Source organism: Callospermophilus lateralis, chromosome 7, assembly GCF_048772815.1.
Source record: "Callospermophilus lateralis isolate mCalLat2 chromosome 7, mCalLat2.hap1, whole genome shotgun sequence".
Lineage (NCBI taxonomy): Eukaryota > Metazoa > Chordata > Mammalia > Rodentia > Sciuridae > Callospermophilus > Callospermophilus lateralis.
The window spans coordinates 127,102,265-127,128,439 of record NC_135311.1 but is presented as its reverse complement, the minus strand read 5'-3'; the positions used below and the strand labels follow the sequence as shown (position 1 = coordinate 127,128,439).

Sequence of the window (26,175 nt, the reverse complement as noted above, 5' to 3'; positions counted from 1 at the left end):
GGTTCAATCTCTGGTACTGGAAATAATAATCACAACAACGACAGCGACTACCATTCATTGGGTGCCTCTGGCTTATCCATCACTGCTCTAGGTACTTCAATGATAATAGTTTAGTTATAAAGCATTTGCTATGTACCAAGGTGATTTAAATTAAATATTTAATTTAAATATTACCTTATTTAACTGCCCCTATAACTCAAGAGAAGTAGTTTTATTTTCAGTGGAATGTGGATAAACTGACTCACAGACAGAAAGAGACAGAGACGGGAGAAAAGAAAGGGAGGCAGACAGGGAGGAAAGCAGCAGCTGGTCCATGGAGCTGCTGATCAGCAGAGCAAGGGTGGTCAGTCCACTGTGGCTCCCTTCAAGCTACTGACGGTCAGCACCCAGCAAGGGGCAGCTGGATCCAGCAGCACATCTTCTAGACCGAGAGCTGGGAATCGCCTCGGGAGAGTAAGCCAGGTCCATTCACAGTGACCGCTGGCCCTGTCCTAGCATCTGCAGACATGGAAGAGTCGAGGAGAGGAAAGGACGGGGGAGCCACCAAGGTGGACGTTGTGATCGGGAAGCCAGAGCCTGGCTCACATCACGAGCCGCATGATCTTGGGTGGATCCTTCACCCCGTCCAGCCTCAGTGTCCCTGCGTGTCTGATAGAGCCAACGACAGCACCTGCCTCCAGCGAGGGGCCTCCACCGTGGCTCCTGGGCGTTGTCTGGCTCCTGGGGACCCTGGGAGACTCGGAGGGGCTCCTTCCTGAGGTGGAGGAACAGGGACAGGGGGGCCTGGGCTCCTGGGGGTGAGAGGTCAGGAAGTAACAAGCTCCCTGGAAGGAGCCAGCCCCGAGGGCACAGGCAAAGGGAAGTCCTCTGAGTGACAGCAGCCTCACTTCTCTCTCTGTCCTCTCTCCTTCCAGCTAGCGCCATCATAGGGATCATATTCATCAAAGAAAAATGGAAACCTAGAGACTTTCTGAGTAAGTCCATCCCTTGATCCCTGTCCTGCGTTTTATGCTTGTGTCTTTTATTCAAGATAAAACTAGCTCACCCCAATTAAGAGACTGCCTACCGCCTATCCCTGTCTGTGATTCTGTACTGTCCTCAGCGCCCCCGAGCTGGGTGTTTTGATCACTGGTCCCCAGGCCAGGCTACACACCAGAATCGTCTGTGAGACTTTTGAAAATGGGCCTTCATTCACTCCATCCGGTCTGTATTTATTGAGCATCTATTACTGGAAGCTTTGAGGACTGGGAAAAGGCGCACTGAGTTTCAGAGCAATAGGGTCAAACCCAGGAGGCCGGATGTTCTCACTGTTACCAATAAAGGCGGGATTGGAGCCTGCAGCTTAGTATGCAGCCCCAAGAACTTATTCACAGCTCCCACAATGTGCCCCAGCTCCCAATTAGCCCTGAAACCAATATCTAAACCCCTAGGTTTAAACTTTTAAGAATAGATCAGCTCCACCCAGTGGAAAACATGGACCATCAGTGTCACAAGTAGAAATGTTACTTTAACAGAGGTCCCTCCACATGGAAACCTGAGGAGTGGGGAAGAAGTGTTCCCCCCAATAACCAAGTGCCATGCTGTGTTGTAGGTGCTGGGGATATAGCAGACGGGGTTCCTGCTCCCACAGAGATGCTAGTCTTTCGGTGTGAATGTGTGTTGGGGATACATAAACAAGCAAACAACCAAAATCAGATCATTTTAGATCACAGAGAGTACTTCAGAAAAAAACAACAGAGCCAGGCATGGAGGCATGCGCTTGTAATCCCAGCAGCTCTGGGGGCTGAGGCAGGAGGATTGCAGGTTTGAAGCCAGCCTCAGCCATTTAGCAAGGCTGTAAGCAACAAAATGAGACTCTGTCTCAAAATAAAAAGTAATGGAAAGGGCTGGGGTGTGGTTCAGTGGTTTAACACCCTTGGGTTCAGTCCCTGGTATCAAAAAGAAAAAAAAAAGAATGGGCATTAAGGAAGATAATTTATTTTTTAAAGAAAACCCCCAAATACAAACAGGTCTCAGGTGCTTCAAGGGAAACCTGACCTTGTGTTACTGAGGCACCCCCTGCTCTGGGCCTGTGCCCACAGAGGCCACTGACAGCCCCTCCCTCCCTGCAGGGCGCTATGTCTTGTCCTTCGTGGGCTGTGGCTTGGCTATCGTGGGCACCTACCTGCTGGTGACCTTCGCCCCCAACAGCCACGAGAAGATGACGGGCGAGAACATCACCAGGCACCTTGTGAGCTGGCCTTTCCTCCTGTACACGGTAAGAGAAGGCTCCGGGCCTCACCTGAGATGGCAGGAGGGGATTGGGTCCAGGAAGCAGAAACCTCAGTACCCAGCAGTAGGGGATTCCAGGAATCACAGCAGGTCTCACGGTCTCTGAGGCCAGGCTGGCGGGAGTCACAGTTCACAGGAGTGTGGATGCCACTTGTCCTCAGTGACAACTAGAGCCGCATGTGACATGATGCCAGCCTCACATTTCTGGGGCTGTTCAGGTTGGTTCATAGACTGTATCTGTGGAAACCACATGAAAAAAAACAAATTCCAGGGCGTCGTCTCTGAGATTGAATTTTGACTCATTTTTTTTTTTTTAATTCTTCATCTTTCATCCAGAATTTTACAGTGACCACTGAAAATCTTTGTGACAAGTTAAGATCATAAAAGGTTTAAGCACATTATTTCCCCGTGCCACCCAGCTGTTGGCAGCTGATGGAAGGCCAGGAGGGGCAGCTGGGGCTCCGTGAGGTCAGCTGACGTGCTCGGGGTCCGCGTCCCGTCCTTGGCAGCAGAGCTGGGTGTGAAGGCCAGGCCACCTGGCCTCGCCTGCCACCTGCTCCCATAGGGCCAGCTGCCTGGTGTTCACTGTCTTCCTCTGATCTGAGCAGCCAGGACCCTGACTGGGCCTCGAGTATATCCTTTTCCTCTGAGAGGCCACAGGAAGAGGATGGATTCCCCTGACCATCTCCCTACCACCAGCCAGGCCCAAAGTTCCCTAGTGGGCATGGAGAAGTGTGCACAGGACAAAGCCAAGGTCCTGCCCCTCCCAGGAAGCCTTGGCCCAAGCAGCCCTTTCACTCAGGGTGTCTTGAGCACAAATCCCTCATGTGCTATGTGGCCTTGGGCAAGTCACTTTCTCTGTTTTCTTCTCTGTGAAGTGGCAGAATCACTGGACTTGGGATTGTGGTTGGAGCTACATGAGGTGGCATGTAGGACACCCAGCACCAGGTAGATGCCCAGAGTCAGTTTGTCTCACTCTGTCATCACTGTGAGGCAGCACTTCCAGCCAGAGACTTGTCCAGACCAGATTAATAACTATTTACTGCGTGCTTCCCGTAAGCCAGACATGGAGGGTTAAGAAATCAGTGAGATGTGCTCACAGGACTCAGGGCCTCTCGGGAGACGCCAGCGCCCGGGCAGCCACCTTGGGACTTAGCGCCAAGGGCTATTGGAGCACTCGTTGAACCGTGAAGAACCATCAGGAAGATTGGGACCCCACCCCAGCCCACCCCTGCTGAACACAGGCACAACCTGGGGCCATTGGTGGTGACCCCCAAGTCTGCCTGGTGGGGTATCTCCAGCAATGGAAGATGATTACGATGGCCTCGTGCAAATGAGATTATTAATGTAACCAGAAACCTCCCAACAGGAGGTCACACCCTGACTGTGGCAATGACAAAATACCATAGTCACTGGAACGCAGGCCGGGGAGAAGCAGGGGATGCAGAAACTGAAAGAATGAACAAGGCTCCTCGTCGGAGAAAATGCCCGTTTATTGAGGAACAGCTCTGCATCTTTATAGAGCTGGGGGTGGTTTGACAGTTATGACAGTTTAATGGTTGAATGGTTTGACAGTTGGCTGGGGTGCTTTCTGATTGGTGGGTAAGGATCATGTGAGCCAGCAGGGCTAGTCTGATTGGTGGGTAAGGATCACGTGAGCCAGCAGGGCTCACCATTGGACGGCTCTTCTCGGGGTATGGGGAAGTTAGTCTTTGGAGCCCGGGTGACTCCCGACAAAAATGGCTTGTGTCTTAGGGCCTCTAATTATAAGGACGTTAATTTTTTTCTTTTTCAAACACCCGTTGATGTTTCTGCGTTGGTTTCTTTGCAAAGCAGATTCTGTAGGGTGTGGGGTTGGCGGGGCACTGAGCCCTGTCCCAGTTCCTGCTTTGAGTTGCTGGGTGCTGGTGGCTGACGGGGAAGCCGCGGACAAACACCTGGGCTCTGAGGGTGGAAAGGACAGTCACTGACGCAGGGTGGGGGGCACCTCTCAGAGTTCAGGCTGGGCGTCTGGTAGTCAGCTCTGCCAGTGGAGCACCTGGCCCTGACCTCAACCACATGGTCTGGTCAGATTGTCCATGGTCCAGGAGCCAGGCTGCCCAGGCTGCCCAGGTTCAAAGCCCCATTCTGCCATTGGCTCACTTGGGACTGTGACCACATCCGCTTCATAGAATTGTTTTGCTGATGAGTGTGACGGGGATAAAGTGCTGAGAACAAGGCCTGCCCCATAACCAGGCTCTTTAGTAAGCGCCTCCTCTGTCCCTGGAGAGTTAGGATTATTATCCCTGCGACTCAGAGCGGGTGGCTGAGGGTTAGGGAAGTCGACTTGCCCAAGGTCACGCACCAATTTGGAGACAGCTCAGCTGGGTCTCACTCCAGATGCCTTCCTCCTCCTGGGTTGGGACAAGGGTGGCGAACACTGTGTTCCTGACCAAATTGCTGGGTGAACAAGTGTCTCCTCTTCAACCCGCCCAGGTGTGATGGGGACACCCCTGGAGGAGTGACGTGGGGACAGCCCATCTCAACCTGATGAGACCGATGGAGATGAGGCGGCCCATCTCCCTCCAAGCTCTGGCCTGAGGGAGCGGCAGCTGTCCTGTGCTGCCCAGGGACAGGACCCCTCCCGGGTGTTTCCTTCCCACTGGATCTGGCAGTGGAAACGCTTGGTGTTCCGCCCCTTTAACTCAGAGGGCCCGTAACTAAGAGAGCGGCAGGCCAGATGGCCCTGCCCTGCAGGGACGCCCCCCTGGGCCCTCGGTGGCCGCTCTGACCTCCCCTTGCTGCCCCGTAGCTGGTGGAGATCATTCTCTTCTGCCTGCTGCTCTACTTCTACAAGGAGAAGAATGCCAACAGCATCATCGTGATTCTCCTCTTGGTGGCTTTGCTCGGTGAGTGGGGCCTGGGGGTGGGGTTTTGCCACCACCAGTGGCCTCAGAAGGAAATGGGGGTTTTGTTGACGGAGCCCAGGCCTCTGGATGCAGAAGCCTCTGATGCCAACCAGGGTGGACACTCTGTGGGCAGCTGCAGGAGCAGGGGTCCTGCTGAGGGAGGTAGCCTCTTCATTTCCAGAATCCTCACTCAAAGGAGCCTCCTAAGAGCGGGGAGCTGCTGCTGCGCAGCCCTCCAGGGGCCATGCAGAATCCATGCTGGGCTCAAAGCAAAGCCAGATCCTTCTCTCCCTCTCTCCCTCCCTCCCCCCTCCCCCCACCTCTCTCCCTCTCCCCCCACCTCTCTCCCTCCCCCCACCTCTCTCCCTCCCCCCACCTCTCTCCCTCTCCCCCCACCTCTCTCCCTCCCCCCACCTCTCTCCCTCCCCCCACCTCTCTCCCTCTCCCCCACCTCTCTCCCTCTCCCCCCACCTCTCTCCCTCTCCCCCCATTCCTCTCCCCCCTCCCTCTCCCCCTCCCTCCTCCACCTCTCTCCCTCTCCCCCCACCTCTCTCCCTCTCCCCCCTCTGGATCCCTCTCCTCTCCCTTCAGAAGGATGGTTCTGTTGGGGAGATGGCTCCTGAGTCTGGTTAGTGGACAGATGGACCCACCTGCATGTAACTTCATAGGAGAAGGGGGCACGCATCTGCTGGGTGCTGCCTCTTGCTGGTGCTGTGGTCCCCGGCTGGTGACCTTCCCTGTTTAAGCCACTGTCCTCACTCTAAAAAGGGGTACAAGAGAACCCCAACTGGCCGGGAGGATCAGGGCTTATGTGGGATGGGCACGAAGACCCGGTTCCTGTGGCTTCGCTTCTGCCCCTCCCCCAAGAGCCATCCCTGAGCACAGGTTTGCATTGTTCTGATTTATTATTTTGGGGGGACAGCTTTATGGAGTTAGAATTTACATGGCATAACCCCCCCACCCATTGGAAGCCCACATGTCTGGGCTCTTAGTGCAACCCCGGAGCTCTGCAGCCCTCCTCTAGTGCTAGAACGGCTTTGTCACCCCCAAAATAAACCTCGTGCTGTGAACAGTTACTTCCCGTCCCCTCCCCCGGCCCAGCGTCCCTTGCCCAGCCCCAGCCACCCCCACCCAGAGCTCTGCCCTCGAGCGTCTTCTCTGTGTAGAGCCCGTGGCCTTGGTGACTGGCTCCTTTGGCTGAGCATGATGTTTTGAGGCTCACCCCGTCACAATGTCAGTAGGTCCTTCGTTCCTTGGTGATGACTTTCCAAGTGGGTTGGAGGAACCTGGGTCCAGAAGCATCCTCTCCTCGGGGGTAGGAAGGCCAGTGGTTCTGAGGCAGTGGGCCAGTCCCCTTGTCTCCCAAGGGCAGCCAGGTGGCACGAGCCCATCTTCAGTGGCTGTTTGGAAACTGGTGCAGTGGCGGAGGGGCCCAGAAGCCACTGTGCGGCAGGCTGTGGTTGGAGAGGGCAGAGCAGGGACTGGGCCAGGCCCCTCTCACCTCCTGCTCAGGGTCTGTTCTTGTAACCCCTGCCTGGCAGGGCACCTGATGGGTGTGTGCCCAGGAGCCGTCCTGCACCCCAGGGCAAAGCCATGGTCTCCAGAGGGTGATGGGACGCTCTGCTGAGGTTACCCAGGTGATATTTTTTCATTTGCCTTTTAAATTATATTTCCTGTCCTGGTTTTATAATGTATATGCCACACGAGGACAGTGTTGTGTGACTAGAGTTCTGAAATACATAAGCACACACGCATGGGGAGTGTGTGTGCGTGGCCCGGGGAGTATGTGTGTGTGGCCCCGGGGTGTGCATTCTGAAACACTGGAAACTTCTTGGGATAAAGAAACATTTTTAAAAATACAAATGACTGAGCATTGAAACGCTCCCGGGCCCTTGGCTCACCGTGTTTTTCCTGTGGCCGCCACGAGACCGCTGCTCCAAGGAGGTTCGTTGATCCACCTGAAGCTCCTTTGGGCCTTGTGCTTCTGCTGTGAGCCAGGCGCAGGGTGGGCACTAAGGTGCAGAGGACTGAACACACTGGCCCCCTGAGGCGAGCTGGAAACACCTCTGTTCTGCTGTCCCCGTTTCTTTGATGAGAGGTGAAGAGAAACAACCCAAATGTCTCATCTCACCGTCAGCAGGTTGGCTACTGGCCGACCCTCATCTCTCACCAGGTCCTTAGGGGTCATACCCCCACCTGACTCCCACATCTCCTGGGGACTACCCTCGCCCTTGTCCTCCATCTGCAGGCTCCATGACAGTGGTAACAGTCAAGGCTGTGGCTGGGATGCTGGTCCTGTCCATCCAGGGGAACCTGCAGCTCGACTACCCCATCTTCTACGTGATGTTCGTGTGCATGGTGGCCACTGCCATCTACCAGGCCGCGTGAGTCACAGGGCTTTGCCGCCCAGGCCTTGCCACGCAGGCCTCTTATGTCCTCTGGATCTGACAGCATTGGGTTTTGAAGCCATGGGGAGGATCCGATCCCGGGGTTGACCTCCAGGGTTACAGGAGGGACAAGGGTGCTGAGCTGTCATGAGGAGGGACTCTGTGCCACCTGAAAGACAAGCCCAGGGTGGATTTTCTGTTCCCCCACACTGTGAGGACCCGTGGTGAGGCAGCCTGGCTCCTCCTCTTCTCCCGGCGGGCACGTGACAATCTGAGGACTTCAGATGAGGCCTTGCCCTCCCTAGGAGGTGGCCACTTGTCTGCTAGGTGGGAAAGTAAGGGGTGTCATTTCTGTTCCCCAGGAAATCACCCCAAACCTTCCCAAGTCCGAGAGTGTGCATTCCTTTCTCTCAGCACAGGAATTGAACCAGCAGCCCCCAGGACGGCCTGGGCCTCGCCCTGAGCCCCACTGCCCCAGCAGTGTTGCAGGTGGCCAGCCTGCGGAGGGGCACGAGGCTCATTCAGCTCAGAAGCCAGCCCTGGGCTCGGTGTCCACAGCCATGAGGCCCCCAGGGTCCCCCACGGGGCCACGCTGTGCTTCACAGGACTTGCCCATCTGGTCCTCACAGCACCCTCTGGAGGGAGGTGCTGTCCCCTTTCTGTACATGGGGAACTGAGCTGGGGAGTGGCAGGGCCCAGAGCTGAGCCCAAGTGTCCAGCTCCCGGCCTTCTGCTCAGCCTCCCTGGGGCGCGGGCTGTCCACAGGGAGAGCAGTCCCTGCCCAAGCATCACACAGACCCAGTGCAGTCCCCAGATAACGTCCTGTGCTCATGAGCTCTTCCTGACCATGGTCGTCACCACCACCATTCTGACTGTGGTTATTTTGAGTCCACTGCAGAGAATTCCAGTTGTCCCCAGGGAGTCAGCGCCTGGTGCAGCCTCTGCTGAGCCCCAGGGCATACACGGATGCCTGCCAGGGGCTTCGGCTCCTCTCAGGGCGCCCAGCACAGAGCCACAGTCCCTGCCCAGGCACTCACAGCCCTGATGGGGGACAGCCCATAAACAGAGAGCTACAGCTGATGGTGTGCGGGGTGTCCTCCCCAGAATGCCACCCGAAAAAGGATGAGGAATCTGTCCTGAGATAGCGTTAATCCCAGATGCAGAGATCAGGAGGGAATCTACTTTTCTCTCTTTTTTCTGTTTTTACTGCAATGATCACATTATTTTTGAATTTAGAAGAAAATTTTAAAAAATAAGTACAACACCAGGCAAATTGTGACATGTGCTCTAAGCATTTCTTGGCAGGGCAGGGGTGGCAGGTGGAAGAGACCCAGGAGTGGCTTTTTTCAGGGTGGGGAGAGGTGGGACCGGCATCTCAGATGATGGGATCCTGCAATCAAAAATGCAAAACAGGAAGGTGGTGCCCACTTGGGGGTTGGGGTGGGCCCCAGACCTAGGACACAGGTGTCCCTAATGTGAGGAGGCCACTCTCCTAACCCGAGAATGTCCCCTCACACTTCAGACCAAGCTGCACTGTCACAGCCCTCGCCGGCCCCTGACCAAGTGCTTGTGTTGCAGGTTCTTAAGCCAAGCCTCCCAGATCTACGACTCCTCCTTGATTGCCAGTGTGGGCTACATCCTGTCCACCACTGTGGCCATCACTGCAGGTAAGGGGCCATCATAGGTTCCTGTCTTCTGCCGTAGCAGCAGGGGCATCACCCCAGTGGGTAGGGGCTTGACCACTGCCCCATTGACTGATTCTGCTGTCTGGTTCTGCCTGTGGAGTCATGTGACTTCATGGAGAATGTGCAAGACCTGGGTTAGCATCTCAGTGCAGACATGCTCACTGTGTGACCTTCTCAAAGTCACTTAAGCTCTCTGAGCTCAGTTCCATGTTTCCAAAATGGGAGTAATCACACTTAGCTCCTAAAATAGCATTACATATGATCCAAGTGCCTCTGCCCCATACTGCTTGGAGATCCCAGGCAGGGTTTCTTCAACAATCTGGGTCATCATCTGTAGCACCCCAGCCCCTACTAGCCAAGTGATCAGACATCTGTTCTACATCATTTTTAGAGGTTGTGAGTATTTGAAGCATATGCAACATCATAGGTGCTCAGAAAGTGATCATTATAATTAGAGTCCCCTTTTCTTCCATTCCACCCCCAATTTTTTTTTTTCAGTTTTTTTTCTCAAGCAGCTTGCGAGGTTTCAAGTGTATCAATGAGCTTGTTGTTTACTTTTAAAATTGCAATGGTGACTAAAAGTCCTCAGAGTAAACAAGATGATAAGGACCAAGCACCTCCACTGGAAGAGGGCCCGGCTGGGCAGCAGCGAGCTCTGCACTGCACTTAGGACAGGTGGAACCCAGATCATTCTCAGGGGCAGGAACAAGGGCACACAGCCTCCCAGGACCTGGGCTGTGAGCGGCTCCACCCAGAGCAGCCACAGCTAAGTCCCAACCAAGAACCTTGGTCAAGAAGATGATAACCAAGTCAAGGTTGCAAGCAATAGCAAATGCTGTGTTCGAGTCAGAAATGAGCCAGGCAGCGGGTAGGAGCCCTGGAATACAGCAGGAATCCATGGGGTTGCAGCGATGCCAGAAAGAGGCAGGCTGCAGGGCAGCACAGTGGGCACGGTACCCCCACGCTGCAATACTGGAGCTGTTGGCTGAGCATCCGCCGGCCATGTGGCCCAGAGGCCCTGAGGATGCAGACACAGGGTCTGTGTATCCAGCCCAACAGGGGGGAGGGGTGAAGGCGTGCGTGCCTTATGGGTGTGAGAACGGTAAAGAAGGTCGGTGGCATCCATTAGGAGCATCACGGCAGTGTCATTGTCCTGGTCTTGATCATGCATGTGGTTACATGATCAAAAGCTGGAGGGAGGGTAGGTACGTGGGACTCTGCCATTGTGAGAGTCTGATGTTATCTCAAAACATTTAAAAAAGAAAAAAGAAAGGTAAAGATGAGAGGGGGCTTGCAGAGTTGGGGACAGAGAGACCATCTGTTCCCCTAGGTGGCTTTTACTCATTCCTCTAAGATGTCTCCAAGCATCTGTTCCCTGCAGGGAAGAGAGCTAGCCCATCCCAGACAGATGGGCAGGTGGGTGACATTTTTATTCCTGGCTGTCGCAGGTGCAGTGTTTTACCTGGACTTCGTCGGGGAGGACGCGCTGCACATCTGCATGTTTGCACTCGGGTGAGTCCCGGGCACGCTGGCCTAGGCACAGCAGAGGGCTGGGCTCCAGGCAGGCTCACCCTCCGTCCAGGCTTCAGTCTCAGGATCCCTCAGAGCCAGGGAGCTGTAGGTCTGGACCTTCCATCTTACTCCGAAAGGGCCTCCTCTCCTCCTGCTCTCTTCTCTTTGGGGCGTTAATCTCTTGGTCATTTCTAAAACATTACCTTTTTGACCCATGAAAAGGCTCTCATCCTTATCCCACATCTAAGAAATACGTTAAGTTCCATGAGAGACCAACATTTTGCAGAAACTTAATAGGATTGATAATATTCTGTTGGCTACAGTAGAAATAAGGAGGTGCCACAAGAAATCAAACACGGGCTCAGAAGTGGGTTGGGAAGTGGGCAAGGCAAACCTATGCTTCTAGCAGAGGGGGCTTCCCGAACCTGGCTAGCAAGTGCCCCTGCACGCGCCCAGAGTCCACCTGCTTACATCTTGAACATGGCCAGTGCTGTCCTTCACGCTGATTGGAAGAGTTCAGGGTGACAATCCAATGCGATTGGCTAATTTTAGAATTAGGGTGGGCAAAAGGGAAGGGCTACAATTGGATCCAGTTAAGGAGGAATACTAGATTTTGAAAATGAACCACCAGACTTTTCTGTGTCTCACAGTAAGTGGCAGGGGAGACCAGTGGTACTTGAATGTGGGGGTACAATTTGGCAACATCAATAAACATGTTAAATAAGCATACTTTTTAATGTAGCATTCAATTTGTAAAACTTAACTTGGAAGAACATTTGAAGGGGGACACAAAAGACACATGAATGAGTATTAATTTTTAAATTAATTGTATAAGCTAACAATTAGAGGTAAGCTAATAGAGATGACACAGGTAAATTAGTTGTGCTATATTTGTATAGTAAAGCACTATGATGCCATTTGAAAACTTGAGGCCAGCCTGCAGGTGTTGACAAAGAACCCCCATGTAGGGTGCATTACATGAAAAAAAAAGCGGGGGCACAGAAAGCTTCCAATTCATACATCTAGATTTTTTTTTTTTTTTTTTTTTTTTTTTTAGTAGTAATAGTTGGACACAATACCTTTATTTTTATGTGGTGCTGAGGATCAAATCCAGGGCTTTACACTTGCTAGCCGAGCGCTCTACCACTGATCCACAACCCCAGCCCTCCACATCTAAATTTTTACCCAAAAGAAATGAGTGCATATGTTGGTAAAATGTCTCCAATATGAGTATTTATAGTAGCTTTATCTATAATAAGCTCCAATGAGAAACAACCTAAATGTCTTTCAACAGAAGAGCAGAAAAAAGTCTAGAATATTGAGACGATGGGTTCTACACAACTAAAACTAATGAATTATTAATACATGCAATAAAGTAGATGAATCTTTCTTTAATTTTCTTTAATTATACATGGGCACAATATCTTTATTTTGTTTATTTTTATATGGTGCTAAGGATCGAACCCAGGGCCTCACACATGCAAGGCAAGAACTCTGTCCCTGAGCCAAAACCCCAGCCCAAGTAGATGAATCTTAAAAATAATTTATTGGATATAAGAAGTAGAGGTTGTACAATTTGACTAAGGAGAATTTGAAAATAGGCAAATGGAGTCCGTAGTGAGAAGTCAGGCACAGGCTCTCTCCGTATAGAATGCCATTTCCTGTTGCAGCTGGAAGGGGCACAGAAAGCTTCCAAGGAGGGGGGCAATGGTTCTGTCTGGGCCTGGGACGCGATGATAGAAGCAAAAGCCACCCAGATGTACATTTAGGGTTCTTGGATTTTATTGCATGTAAATTACACATCTATTTTTAGAAACTAGTTTACATAAGCTATCAGGAAAAAATAGAAAAATACTGGGGAAGACTGCACACCTACCTGGAGCTCGGAGAGGGGCTGGGTGGGGGAGGGGCACAGGAAGCCCCCTTTTCAGTTTTTAAAGATTTTACTTTTCTGTACTTCTGTAGTGATTGAATCTAGGCCATTAAGTTTTGGGGGGTTTTATATTTGTTTTTAAAGACAAGGTTCTGAGACTCCTGGCCAAGTAGAAGTGAAAGAATCAGGAGAGTCTAATTTATTCTGATTACAGCTTGGTGCCTGCGGGGCGCGGGCTGCTGGGCTGTTATTATTCAACTAGTGTTCATACCCCCCCACCCCCAGCCTGGCCGCTCTCTGGGCTGTGGGGCCTTTCCCTTAGCACCTGTGATTGCAAGAGTCCCTTATCTCCCTCCCTCAGGTGCCTCATTGCGTTCCTGGGAGTCTTCTTAATCACACGTAACAGGAAGAAGGCCATTCCATTTGAGCCCTACATTTCCATGGATGCCATGCCAGGTAACGTTCAGACCCCACGTGTCCCACTGGCCCTCTGTATAGAATGACTGCCATTTCCTGTTGCAAAAGAGACACGCACAGCTCTGGGCTGGGTACAGGAACTGTGTTCTGTGCCTTTACGGTGTGACTGTTTTTTCTTTTTTTTTTTTTTTTTTTTTTTTTTTTAATCTCATTGTGCAGAAGAGGAGGCAACAGCTAAGGCACCTCGGATGGTTTTGAGAGTACATCTTGCCCGTTTCCCTGACTATTTCGGGATCTTTTAGAGAAAACCCTGATGCACACTGAATGTAATTATGATCTGCAGCACCAGGCTTCATGCCTGAAAGTGGAAAAATCCATTCATCTTGTTGGAATGGAATGATCAGAGAGGGGAAGGAAAACAGGATGAATGAAATTCAAATCCTATAACCTCACTCCCTGGATTCCACAAGGGAGTGGATTGTTCTAATTTTCCGGGTAGCTGAGAAGCACAAGGTCAGATGCCTTTAAGCCTGGACAGTAACATAAACATGTGAATCCTGAATCCGCCCAGCGCTGCACAGCAGGGAGTGGCGGGGCCTGCAGAGAGTGCTGTGCAGCCAAGAGGGATTCGGGCTGGGGGAGTCAGGTGTTGGGCCAGCCCCTGCGAGGGTTGCTGTCCTGGATTCTGTAGGTTGCCAGTGACCGTGAACTTAAACTTATAAGGTGGAGCTCTCTCTCCAAAACATAATCTCCATTCTTCATTAACAAAATGCAGACACACTGATGACACAGAGCAGCTTTTGGGTGGTGATTCTGTGTCACAGGAGTGTCCTCAGGGCTGACGGAGGTGCTCCCTTACCACCCATCCCCAGCGAAAGCAGTTGATTGTCCTTTCTGTATTACCTCCTCACCTCGTGCTGTCCAGCTGTTGTCTGTCATTCTCGCTGTGACCAGCCTGCCTGGGGACGGCAGCTCCACGTCACTCTTCCCATTTCACCCCGCTTGTTCAAGTTACGTGTAAAACCAAGCGGAGTGAGCTCCAAGGTGGGGACCTGAGGCTCCCCCTAGGAGTCAAGTGCATGGGCTTTGGTGCATGGACCTTGAAACGTCTAATCTGGCTGCTCAGACGCCTTTTTTGCTTACTTCCTTGTTTCTCGGCTGTGTTCCGGATAGATGAGGGCGCTGGATAGCTGAATTCCAGATAGGTGAGGTGTCAACTCCGTGTGTGCGTGTATGTGTATGTGTATGTGCGTTCGTGTTTGTGAACTACGTATGTGTATATATCTATACAATACTTGTATATACATATATACAGACATTTTTGGTGGAAAATAGAAGGTAACCTCGGGTAATCTTAGATTCCAACATTCTGTGACCTGTTTGTAGGTGTGCTTCTTGAACTTTCTCTTTGTACCTTGTGACTAGAGGGGAGGTCAGACGTCAAGGAAGGGAGACCCCACTCTATCAGGGTGGCTGTCAGGACACTCCTGATTCAAGGCGTGTTCTGTCCTGTGAAGAGTGTGGGCTTATGGTGCAGATGACTTGGATTCAAATCCCACCTTTGCCACCTGCTCACCCTCACTTATAAACTGGGTTCCTTCCGAGGCAGTGGTGTCATACGGAAGGGCCTTTTGTACCATGTCTGGGACATGGTAGATGCCAGCTTGAATTTTGTTTCATTTCCCTTTTGCTTTAAAAAACTTTGCAAGTTTTTTGTTGGACCTGGTAGCACAGGCACAACGAAACTGCCACAGTCTGTCTTCCAGCCCCTTGGTGTCCTGGTCAGCAGGAGGACCTGGCCTTTTGGCTGCCTGGATTGCTATCCACACAGCAGACCAGTAGCTGCTGCTTGAGAGGTCTCCAAATTCCAAAAGTTCACTACGTGTCAGTTTAGATTGGCTTTAAGTAAGCATCAGGCGTCCAGAGCCTCCTTGAACCTGAGAAGAGAGAAGCAGCCCCCCACCCCCACCCCAGGAGCCCACTGGTCCTCTGCTGGCTCTGATGCCTCCTGCTGAGCAGAAACCATGTCATAGATCTCCAGTGGCAGATAAGCTTATTGTGTGACCAAAATACCTGACAAGAAAAATTTGAGGGAGGAAAGATTTATTTTGGCTCACAGATTCCAGTCCAGTTTGTGACAGGCCAAGTCCAAGGCAGAAAGGTCATGGTCGAGGGAAGCTGCTCAGCTCCTGCAGGCAGGAAGCAGAGGGAGAGGAAGGGCACAGCCTCAGTGACCTCCCTCCACCCGGCTCCCGACTCCCAGCCATCAGTGGATTAATCCATTCATGAGGTCAGAGCCCTCAGGATCCAGTCCTGCCTTGGGGAACATGCTTTCAATGCATGAGCTGTTGAGAGACATTCCAGATCCAAACCATAGCACAAGGCCACACTGGCCATCATGGGTGACCACACAAACAGGGCCACTCTGTTATCATGTCTGAGCACAGACAAAACATAAACATTGTCCACACCATATAAAAAGACCAGCACCCCACCCTGCACCCCGCAGGCTAGTGGGAGACCCTCCTGCCTCCTTGCCAGTCACATCTGCAGCATCAGCCTAGGCTTCCCTCCTAGAGAAGACCTACTAAGATCCCAGGAGAAGTAGCCCCGCTCTCTGGACAGCATTGGAGCCACAGCAGAGCCTCCCCACCCCGCCCCACCCCCACCCAAATCCCAGAATGAGTCCTTTCTGACACCCTGTGACTCACACACCCCTGGCTCCCCAGGGCGTGCATCTTACTGCGGTGCATCCATAAACCTGAATCTGCTCAACTGTAGGTGTGTTCCTGGTCCTCTTTGCCTGGGGAACATTGTCAAGATCAAAAGCTAAACAATGCCTTGTAAGGCACTCCTTTTCCCTGAGGAACAGTCACCCCAAACCCAAATCCAAACCACAGACTCTTCAGCTGTGCCCTTCAATGACCATTATCTGAGTCATGTGCCCCATGGAGGCAAGGGGCCTTCCACAGACTGGGTGCTCCCAGGCCAGCTGCAGGCTGGAGAAGAGCAGAGCCCAGCCCCGTCTCTCCCTGGCTGTGTGATCCCAGGCACATTGCTCCTTCTCTATGAATCTGTTTTCTTTCTTTTTAATATGTTTTTAGTTGTAGGTGAACACAGTACCTTTATTTTGTTTATATGTGTTGCTGAGGAGGGAACCCAGGGCCCCACACATACAAGGCGAGCGTTCTACCCACTCAGTCACAACCCCAGCCACCGAGTCTGTTTTCTTATCCAGGAAACGAGGGCAGCAGCTACCTCTGTCCTAGAATCCTTTGGGGATTCAGTGCAGGTATGTGGGGAGACCACACAGCCTTCCAGCTAAGAGTGGCTTCGGTGTGGCCCCCTGGATTGGCAGCCTGGCACTGCCACTGGAGAGCTGCTATTCTCGGCAGTGAGCCTCCAGCTGCCTCACTCTCCTCAGCAGCAGCTGTGAGGGTCGTGTGAGAAACAACCGTCCAGCTGTTCAGAACAGTGTCTGCCACCATCTGAACACTCAGACCTCGGCCACTGTCACCATTGCTACCATTGGCACTATTACTACTTAGGGGCATGTTAAGCCATCAGATGCCAGCTGTTACCCATTGTGTCTTCAGAAAGACACTTTGCAGTCAGCTTCTTCTAACTCATCCTGGGGACAGGAGAATCTGAGAGTCTATTCCTTGACAAGAGAAGAGATGCCCTCAAAAGTAACCAGGTCCCCCTCTAACTGGAGGAGTGACAGGGTAAGGCTAAAGGAATTCATTAAGATCTCTGCCTTCAAATGTGAGTAGAAACCCAGCATCACGTGCCCACAGAGCACTAGCATGGCCGTACGCCACCCTGCACTTGGACAGGGGATGTTGGTGTTGAAGATCAACATCCTCCAAGCATCATGATGCATCTGGCCCCCCCATGTCCATGATGCCTAAGTTACTCTCATCCCTCAACAGTACAGTGAAGCGCTCTGACTTCTGAGTTCATTCAGCAGTTGAGTCTTGGCATCTACCACATCCAAAGCATGGTGCCCTTTCCACCCCGCCGTGGGTCCAAACACACATCCCATCTCATTCTAGGTCCACTGGTGGTTCCTCCAGACAGTGGCTGGTCAGTGGCTGGTCTGTGCGCATATTTCCTGAAGACTTATCTCTGTTGCTTAGCAACTGTCCCTTTCTGAGTGTTCTCTTTTCAACCTAAAGCATTCAGGAAATGGGCGAGCACATGACTGGCCCCTGGCCGCCTGCTTAGTGTGGCGGGTGGAGGAAGGCGCAGCCTCTTGGGCCTCCTTTCTGCATAATGATGGGCATGGATTTCATTTCAGGGATGCAAAACATGCATGACAAGGGGATGACGGTGCAGCCTGACCTCAAAGCTTCTTTTTCCTATGGGGCCCTGGAAAACAACGACAGCATTTCCGAGATCTACGCTCCTGCCACACTGCCAGTCATGCAAGAGGAACACAGCTCCCGAAGTGCCCCCGGGGTTCCCTACCGAGTGCTGGAGCACACCAAGAAGGAGTGAGCCTCACGGACTGAAGCTCGCCCCCCTGGCCGCCCAGCCCGGCTGACGGCTCCCTTCCTTCTACAACTTGCCTTTCAAGTCTTTTTTTTTTTTTTTTTTTGATCGAGAACTCTATAGAAGGGGGATCTTGGAAAGCCTTTGTGACCTTGGTCTTCAACTTCCAAATGGGGAGGTTGGGGAGGGGGAGAAGAGTATTCCAGGTGGGCTGCGTGGAATTCAGCCCAGCCTGGCTTAGCCTTCTGGCCTCCCGAGGACACAGAGCCTCCCCAGGCAGTGACCAAAGGTTGCCGTGCTCTTGGGCGCTGCAGGCAGAGATTCTGCTCTTACTCCCAAATCCAGCGAAGCCCTGGGGACCTCTAAACTCGTCCTCTGCCACTTGCAGGCTCATCTCCCACTGTCTCACTCACAATTCGTATTTTTGACAATATCCACTGGCTGCGTTCAGGGGCATAGCAGGCCTGCTGTGACCGGAACACGCGGTCACTGGCGCCTTGGCAGTGTCCCTCGGCCTCTGGTCATCAGTGCTGGATCTGCTGTAGAAACTAATCTGGTGTTGGTCCTCTGAGAACTGCATGATCGTGTTTTCCCCAAAGGAATGGGGGAGTTAGAGAAGAAGGAGAGTAGGAGGACTTGGAGCCAAGGATGTCTTTATACAGGACAGACAGGAAATCTGAGTTACTTTCCCGTCCAACACCCACTGGGAAGTCTGGAGGTGCTCAGCCCAGAGCCAGCCTGCAGCCGCCCGCTCTGTGCTCTCCTTCAGAGACCCACCACCACCTGTGAAGTACTGGTCATTTCCCTGGAATCAGTGCAGGCTCCTGGGGTCCCCAGCCACAGCGCTGTGCCTGGGAGAAGCAGCTGTACTCAGAGATGGGCTGCTGCTCCCTTTGGCCGCAGACATGATCATCTTAAAGGAAAGAAAGGTTTACAAACTTTAATGAGCATAAGGGTCCCTCAGGAGTTTATTTAAAATGCAGATTCCTGCACCCCAGCTACAGAGACATTTTAGGTGGGCCTATGGAGTGGGGCCCAAGTATCTGCATTGGCAAATGGCACCATAGCTAGTAACCCGAGATCACAGCCCTGGAAAGCATGCAGTGGAAAGAGGCAGCTGTTAGGACCCCAAGGGGCCCCTGCTAGAAGGTGAGAGTTATGCTTCCATTTCCTCTCTGGGCTGCTTGCGGCAGGTTGAGTGGCCCTGTAGGATCTGTAGCTTTCCCCCACCCTGTGAGTACTACTTAGGTCAGCTGCTGCTTCCCAGGGCAGCCTTTAACTAAGGCAGGATAACAGTGTTAACAGGCCAGTGTTGATAGGTCACTTATCTCTATAGATTGTGCTTACTGCTGATTTAGTACCCTGACTTCACAATTCCTGTTGTCCGTGATAACCACTCTGTATTGTGTCTTAACCACTTCTGTATTGTCTTAAATGCCTACCAAGGCAACAAAGAGCTTTTTGTTCCCTTAGGATGAGTATCGAAACCATTCAACAATATTTATGAGGTATTTACTGCTGTTAAGCATTTAGAGGGTGAAGCTACCAGCAGGACACGGTTCCCATCCTCCAGCCAGCAGGGGGAGACACAGGGATGCAGGCGACTCCAGCAGGGCTGTGAGAGGTGCACACTTTTTTGCAGGGCTGAGGATGAACCCCAGGCCTTGCACACAATAGGCAAGTGCTCTACCCCTGAGCTACACTCCCAGCCCCAAGAGTAGACCACACAAAGCAACAGGCCAGGCCCTGGGCCCAAAGGGTTTTCAGAATTGGAGGTGATTCTGGCCCCAGGAACAGATAGTAGTGACAATGACGGGGCCAAGCTAAGATTTGAGCAGAGCATATAGAGTGGGGTGGTCTCACACGCTCTGCTCCAGCAGAAGAGCCAGCATTTGCAAAAACCTGCTGGGGTTGCCAAGGAGATCCAGGGAAGGGTGGGAGATGAACCAGGAAAGATCAGCAGTGGAGGGTGAGCATCCTGAATACCCGGCAGAAGAGTGGAGAGTGTACGCTGGAGGGCCTGGGAGCCACTGATGGTTCCTGAGGACAAGAATGGTAGGATAAGCTCTGATTGGACAGGAGGCCTTGTTCAGTGTGGAGGAAGAAACGGGCTGAGAAGGCACCTTTCAAGGTCAACCTCTGGGCCTGCAAGGACACACCAAGGGGAAATAGAATCAGGTTTCAGTGCTCTTCAGATATTCCTGTTTCCGGGTGGTTTTTCTAGGGTCAGGGAGGAGCGGAGTGGTAGGGAAGGTCAGCGGGAGCTCTTCAGTGCACCCAGCCAGGTGATGGACCTTGGCCTTCTGAGTGCTTCCAGCCTCCCTCCAGCCCTGTCCCTTCCCACTTTGGTTAATGAGCCATGTGGCCTTGGGCCAGCCAGCTCTCTTGAGATGCATGGATACAAGGGCACCTTAATTTCAGGTCTGCTATGGGTCATTCCTGGGTGACAACGACAGTGCCACCCAGGAACTGCCACCAGGGCCTAGGCAGCTCCCTGTCTTCAGGTCTGGGTGGTGACACCACCCCTCAAGGCTGAGCAGAAGGCTGTGGTGGTTTCCCGAGTGCGGCCAGAGGGCCATTTCAGGGAGCTGGGAAGGACAGCCGAAGGGGGCCTCATGTCCAGAGTTCCGAATCTGCCCTGGGCTGGCCGCTCCCAGGCGCTGTCCCCAGGTGAAGGTGGACTGTCCACTAATGGTGATGCAGCACTGGCTGGTAGGAGCTGGAGGGGGAACATGAGCCCCACACTCCCAGCTCTGAGTCCTGTTGTCACTCACGGCTCTGATGTTCCCAGCCCTTGATGCTCCAAGCCCCATTGATCACCCCCGTCCTCCCGGCAGCCAGGTACCTGATGGAACGTCACCAAACGTGGGTTTAAACTTCCGCTGATCTCTGGTCTTCCTCTGCCCCCTGTTGTACAGCCTGGGATTCTGGGTTCCCTGATTAGACATTAAACATGTTCAGAGACTGCTTTGAAGATGGGTTTTACAGCATGGGATTGAATGCTGGGCAGGGAAGGGAGGGCCGGCGTCTCCATTGCGTTTCTAGTAGGAACCAGCCAGCTCCAGGGTGCTGTGCAGATGGGGCATCGATCAGGGTGGTGCGGGGAGCCCCACCCAGCAGCCTGTGAGTTCCTAGGTTCGACCCCACACTGGCTGATAGGCAAAAGAAAGTCGCTTGTGTGTTTCCCTGAGAAGCTGTGTAAGTGAAGTCACTTTAGGACATATTCTATGTGGATGCTTATATTTTGTTAACTTCATGGCTAATACAGCATGTCTTATTTTTTAAAAAGAAAAATGTGTACTAGGTGCAAATAACACTGAGGTGGTATTTAATTAAAAAAAAAAATCCATGCAGTATATATTGAATCTGAGTCTTTTGTTTGGCTAATATTTTCTAGATTCATCCAGAACAGCACACTGGCTAATAGCACTTTCTGTGACGGTGGAAATGTTCGATGTCATTACTGTCCTATATGGCAGCCATTGTCCACCTGCAGCTGTAGAACACTTTAAATGTGGCTAGTGTGCCTAAGGAACTGGATTTTTAATTTCCTTTCATTTTAATTTAAATTTAGAAATCCACACACGGCTACTGACTGCTGTATGAACCCTGCAGACCTAGAGATGCCCACGATGCAAGGGAAGCTGAATCGAGCACTTTTTCCCTGCAATGGTTAAAAGCACAGATCCTGCCTGCACGGCTTGTTTGCAGTGTGGTGTAGGGCAAGTTTCTTAACATCTCGGCGCCAAATCTGTGAAAAAGGAAGGTTAGCTAACTACCTGAGGGTTATTATGAAGAGCAGATGAATTAATAGATGGGCAGTCTTGGGACCATCCCCTCAGGACAGGGTGTTATATTGAAGCGATAGTTTCCCTCTTGTTTGAATCAGCTTGTTTGCTGCCATGACCAAAAGACCCGAGGAGGACAATTTTAGAGGAAAAGTTTTATTTGGTGCTCACTGTTTCTGAGGTCTCAGTCCATAGATAGCCAACTCCGCTGCTCCAGGCTTAAGGAGAGGCAGAACATCATGGCTGAGGGATATGGAGAGGAAGCAGTTCAGGACCTGGCAATCAGGGAGCAGAGAGAGCTGCTCACTGGGGAAAGCATATGTACCCCAAAGGCATTCCCCCAGGGACCCACCTCACCCACCACATCCTGCCTGCCTACGTTTCCACCCAGGTAATACCATTCAAGTGGATTAATGCACTTTTAGGTTAAGGCTCTCTAACTCAATCATTTCACCTCTAAACATTCTTGCATTGTCTCACGTGAGCTTTGTGGGGAATACCTCATCTTTAAACTTTATTTAATTTTTTTCCATTTTAAATTATATAATGAACACTTGTGACTTAAGCAATTCTATGCGCACATGTCTCTTCATTCTGAGTTTCCAACTTATAAAGGCAGGTGTTGTATAGTACCTGTTTGCTTATACCACACACTTACGTAAATGTATACATACTCATACATTTACAAAGCACATACTGTATACCATGATACATGAAGACCTTAAGTATACCTTGTGTCTCCTTTATGATGCATTTATGAAGCACTTTATACCACACGACACATGAAAACCTCCTGTTTATCTCAAGTTTTCTTTATAATTATTCCACAAAGTTTAATCTAATCCCCATTTTACAGACGAAGAAACTTGAGGCTTGGGTCACATAGCTGGTGAACAGCAGAGCCAGGATGCCAGCCCAGGGCTGCCTGGCTGGGACCCTCCTGGGCTGGGCTGCCTTTCCCAGTGTGCTGGAGCGGGTTTCAGTGGGCAGGGGTCTGCTGTGCACGAGGACTGCAGCTTCGGCTGAGAAGGGAAGGGAAACAGTTTCAAGGGAGGCTGGGACCTGCAACAGAAGGCCATCCGCTGAGTCTCTGGGGACATGCACTAGTGGTCCCACCATCTAACCACTAATCAGACAAAGGACACTGCGCAGCCATCACAGAGCTGGAGACACTTTTGAATCCACAGGAATCCACGAATCAGACCCTGTTGAACGAAACAGTACAACTTAAAGGTTATTCAGTTGTGACTTCGTTTTGCTTTTGAGATAAATTCAGCTTTCTTGGTCTAAACAAATACAAGAGGGAAACAAAGTCCACGCCCTGTGTCACCAAGAGATTGTGTTTGGTAGGTCAGCACCCGTGTCCCGTCGTGGCCTTATTAAACCACAACACACCGGGCAGAGTATTCGGTTATAAATATAAAACAAGAGCCAGCCACGACGTGGACATCTTGTGACGCCACAGGTGTTGATGTGAGAACGTGAAGGTCTGTGAGGCCCCGGGGGACACCAGATCAGGGGGCAGTGAGGACATGGCCTCGCCGTCGCCATGTTACGCAGAAACGCGATCTCCGCTTTGCACCTGGAAATCTTTATACGCTCAACTCTCAGGACTACTTTTTAATTAAAAAGCAAGTCACAGAGCCCCTGCTGAACTCTCCTAAAACCTGTTTGTCCTTAACGCAAAAACTGAAAGACAGCTGTGCAGTTCTCCCAATGAGGAGGCCACAGAGCCAGGAAGATGGTGCTTGGTTACAAATACCTCCTGTCACACACACCTCTCTTCATATGGATGAGACGCGGCATCTTTGCATGGTTACGTCTCGTGTTTTTCTGTAAATTACCCATTCTCTTTACCCATTATTCAGTGCCTCCTGCTGATTTTTAACAGTGATTTTTTGCCACGGATAAACCCTTTACTGTGATCTGAACTACAAGCAGTTCTCCCCTCTTTGGTTTTTTGCCTTTTGATTTGCTTATGATATTTTTTTTCCACTGCTATGAAAAAGTCTGGTTATTTTTTCTTTTGTGTGTGTGTGTGTGTGTGTGTTTTATATAAAATTCAATTATTTCTATATACCTATTTGTAGATATAAGTATTTATATACATAATGTCTTTTCTCTTGTGGCCTCTGGGCCTCAAATCGGTTTGACAGGTCTTCCCCACTCCAAGATTATAAAAGAATTCTCTTGTATCTTCTACTTTTTATATTTTTGCTTTATGTTTACATCCGAGAGCTACTGGGAGTTTTTCCCGGGTACAGCGCCAGGGGATGGAGCCATGTCAATTCAGTCCAGATCGCAGCCCACCTGGCCCAGGTCTGTGCCTGGACTAGTCCAGCTTAGCCCTAGGAATTGAATGTCACTAATATAAGACTAAATTTCTATATTTTGGGGACTCGCACTCTGCTCGACTGAGCTGTCTGCCTAGTCATTCACCAGGAGCACGCTGTTGAAATCACTGAGGCTTTCCCGTGTACTTTAGTATCTGATAGGGCAAGTCTTAGTTCGTTATTCTTGTTTAAACTTCTTACTTCATCAAATAAGCACACCGAACAGGACCCAGTTCCTAAAAATTCAGGCATCCATTCTGATTGAAATAAATCACAGAAACTCAAGAAGGAAGATAGACGTCACAGTATGGGCATTTCCAAGTCACTGCTGCGGTTTCAAAATCCAAAAGCTTAGACTTGAGAAAAGGCTCAGAGCTCCCTGGGATACTTTGGAACTGAAAAGGCAAGAAATAGTCCCTTCACCTCCAGCCAAGTCAGCTACCGCCAGCAGCTCCAGCTCCCCCGTGATTCACTTGGATAGTAAGTTTATCTAATTTGTATTTCAATGAAACCCGTATTTCCCAGGCCTGTCTCAGGAGGTCATGATCCACACCCCCAGAACTTTTTTTTTTTTTTTTTTTTTTGGTACCTGGGATCAAACCCAGGGGTGCTTCACCACTGAGCTACATTCCTTTTTATATTTTATTTAGAGACAGGGTCTCCCTTAGTTGCTGAGGCTGGCTTTGAACTTGTGATCCTCCTGCCTTAGCCTCTGGGCTCTAGGTATGCACCACAACACCTGGCTTTCTTACAACCTTCTAAAAGCAGAAATTAGCCCCCTTCAGTGTGACCTTGTCTCCCCATCTTCTAGGGCATGTGGTCTGGTTTAGGTTTGGGTTTTGGTGCTGGAGTTGGAACTCAGGGCCTCCCGAGTGCGAAGCATATCCTCTACCACTGAGCTATGCCCCAGCCCCCTGGGTTTTTGAAGTCCTCAGGGACTGTTTCGAGGGTGCTGTGCTCTCTGCAGCTTGTCTTGGGCTTCCCACTGACTTTCTTGTCTTGCTATGACCTCTGCTCTTGAGGCCAGCACCCAGGGAGCTCAGCTGCTCTCCGCCAATGACCACCCACTGATGTGCCTCCCCTACCCACTCTGGTCCCAGGGAAGAAGTGGCCCTCCACACTGTGCCTCCCAAGCTTGGAACAGGCCCTAGCAACCCCTGGAAATGGCTTCCTGGATCCTGCAGGCCTGAGCCTAACCTCAGGAGCCCTTCCCGAGCAGGTTCTCACCTGGCTTCAGGTAAGCCTTCACAGCCCAGGGCCAGCTCTCCATCCCTGCGCCCCTCCACCAGGAAGCTCCACGCTCCAGAATCTAGGCCTGGCTGATCCCACCGGGCCCAGAATGAGCAGTCCTCCCTAAAGAACTTGTCTTACACCCTCTTTCTCAAAAGGACCCAACCAGTGGATCCTCGCAGGACTGGGCCACTCCGCTGCCACCACCCTAACAGTCAGAAAACGTTCCCAATGGTAGGTTTCCCAGCTTCAGGACTTGTATTGAGGTCCTCAACAAGCACCTGGCCACACTCTGTGAGAGGAGGGCACTAACCCGGTCTTCCAGACCAGAGCACCAGCAGGTGGAACCCTGGCGGCACCAGGAATCCCTTCAGGTGGCCAAGTACTGTGGCCCCGGCTACACCAACGTCCTCTAGACCTGTGTGTGGCTGTCTGATCGCAGGAACACCTCGTGGCCTGTGGAATAATTGAGAAAAGCACAGGGAAGCGCACAGCACTGCAGGTGAGTCCAAGCACCGCCCTTACTCTGCCTTCTACCTCTAGGGAGAATGGGCTCCTCTGACCCACAGTGTCCTCATCTGTTAAGGTGGTAATAATGCTGTCACCCTCATAGGAGGCTGCACAGTTTAAATCCAGAACAAGGCCTGGCATTTACTAAAGCCTCAACACCACCAGCTATGGCTCTTCTTTGAGCCAGGGAGCAGCCTAACGAGAGATGGCAAGAGGCAGAAGACAAAGAGCTTCCTGCCTTTCCTTTAGGTCTTGAGGATCAACTTTGTCACCTTAGGGAAGGAAGGGGTGACTCTCCAATGACATTGATCTCAATCTCTTGGGAGAGGGTTTGCACCAGGTTAGTCTTATCTTTAGCCTCCTGGGTCTCTTTGAAGCCCCCTCCCCCAGACTCAGAGCCAGTCTGGGACCTACTTGAGGATAAAGGCCTCTGGCTGCTGACACGCGTCCGTCATTAAGCTGTCCTCTCTTTGCCCCAAACCCGTCCTCCTGTCGTTGGCTTTGGGGCGCTGGGGCTGGAGCTCTGCCAACGCTCTTTCCTCTGTACCCGCTGCTCCCTGTTAGGGGCCTGGGAGGGAAACTGAGGCTGCAGGAGGCAAAGGGCCTTGCTGCTTCCTGATCCCTGCACAGCGACGCGCCTCCCCTCCGTCGCGGCAGCAGCGGGGTCTAGTTTCATGGTTCTTTCCAATCCTTGCACAACCAACTCCATGGCGCCTCCCTCAGAGATGCCAGCACCTGCTCCTAAGAGAGGTCTGTGTCCCAAGTACAAGGTCCCTGCTTAGCATCT

The 26,175-nt window shown here is 51.6% G+C and overlaps 1 protein-coding gene across 3 annotated transcripts in view; it reads left to right on the top strand.

Moving 5' to 3' along the window:
* Positions 1–20,845, top strand: part of Nipal3 (NIPA like domain containing 3) — a 42,679-nt gene extending 21,834 nt beyond the window's left edge. For 2 of the 3 annotated variants that reach the window (XM_077109965.1, XM_076861031.2), the window contains exons 5-12: positions 915–974; positions 2,112–2,257; positions 5,063–5,159; positions 7,408–7,543; positions 9,125–9,213; positions 10,680–10,743; positions 12,978–13,072; positions 17,334–20,845. In XM_077109965.1, the coding sequence (XP_076966080.1) occupies positions 915–974; positions 2,112–2,257; positions 5,063–5,159; positions 7,408–7,543; positions 9,125–9,213; positions 10,680–10,743; positions 12,978–13,072; positions 17,334–17,533 (887 nt within the window). In that variant the 3' untranslated portion in view covers positions 17,534–20,845. The remainder of the gene's footprint in view (positions 1–914; positions 975–2,111; positions 2,258–5,062; positions 5,160–7,407; positions 7,544–9,124; positions 9,214–10,679; positions 10,744–12,977; positions 13,073–17,333) is intronic. The other variant, XR_013091848.2, reaches the window with a different exon arrangement.
* Positions 20,846–26,175: the final 5,330 nt, after the last annotated feature.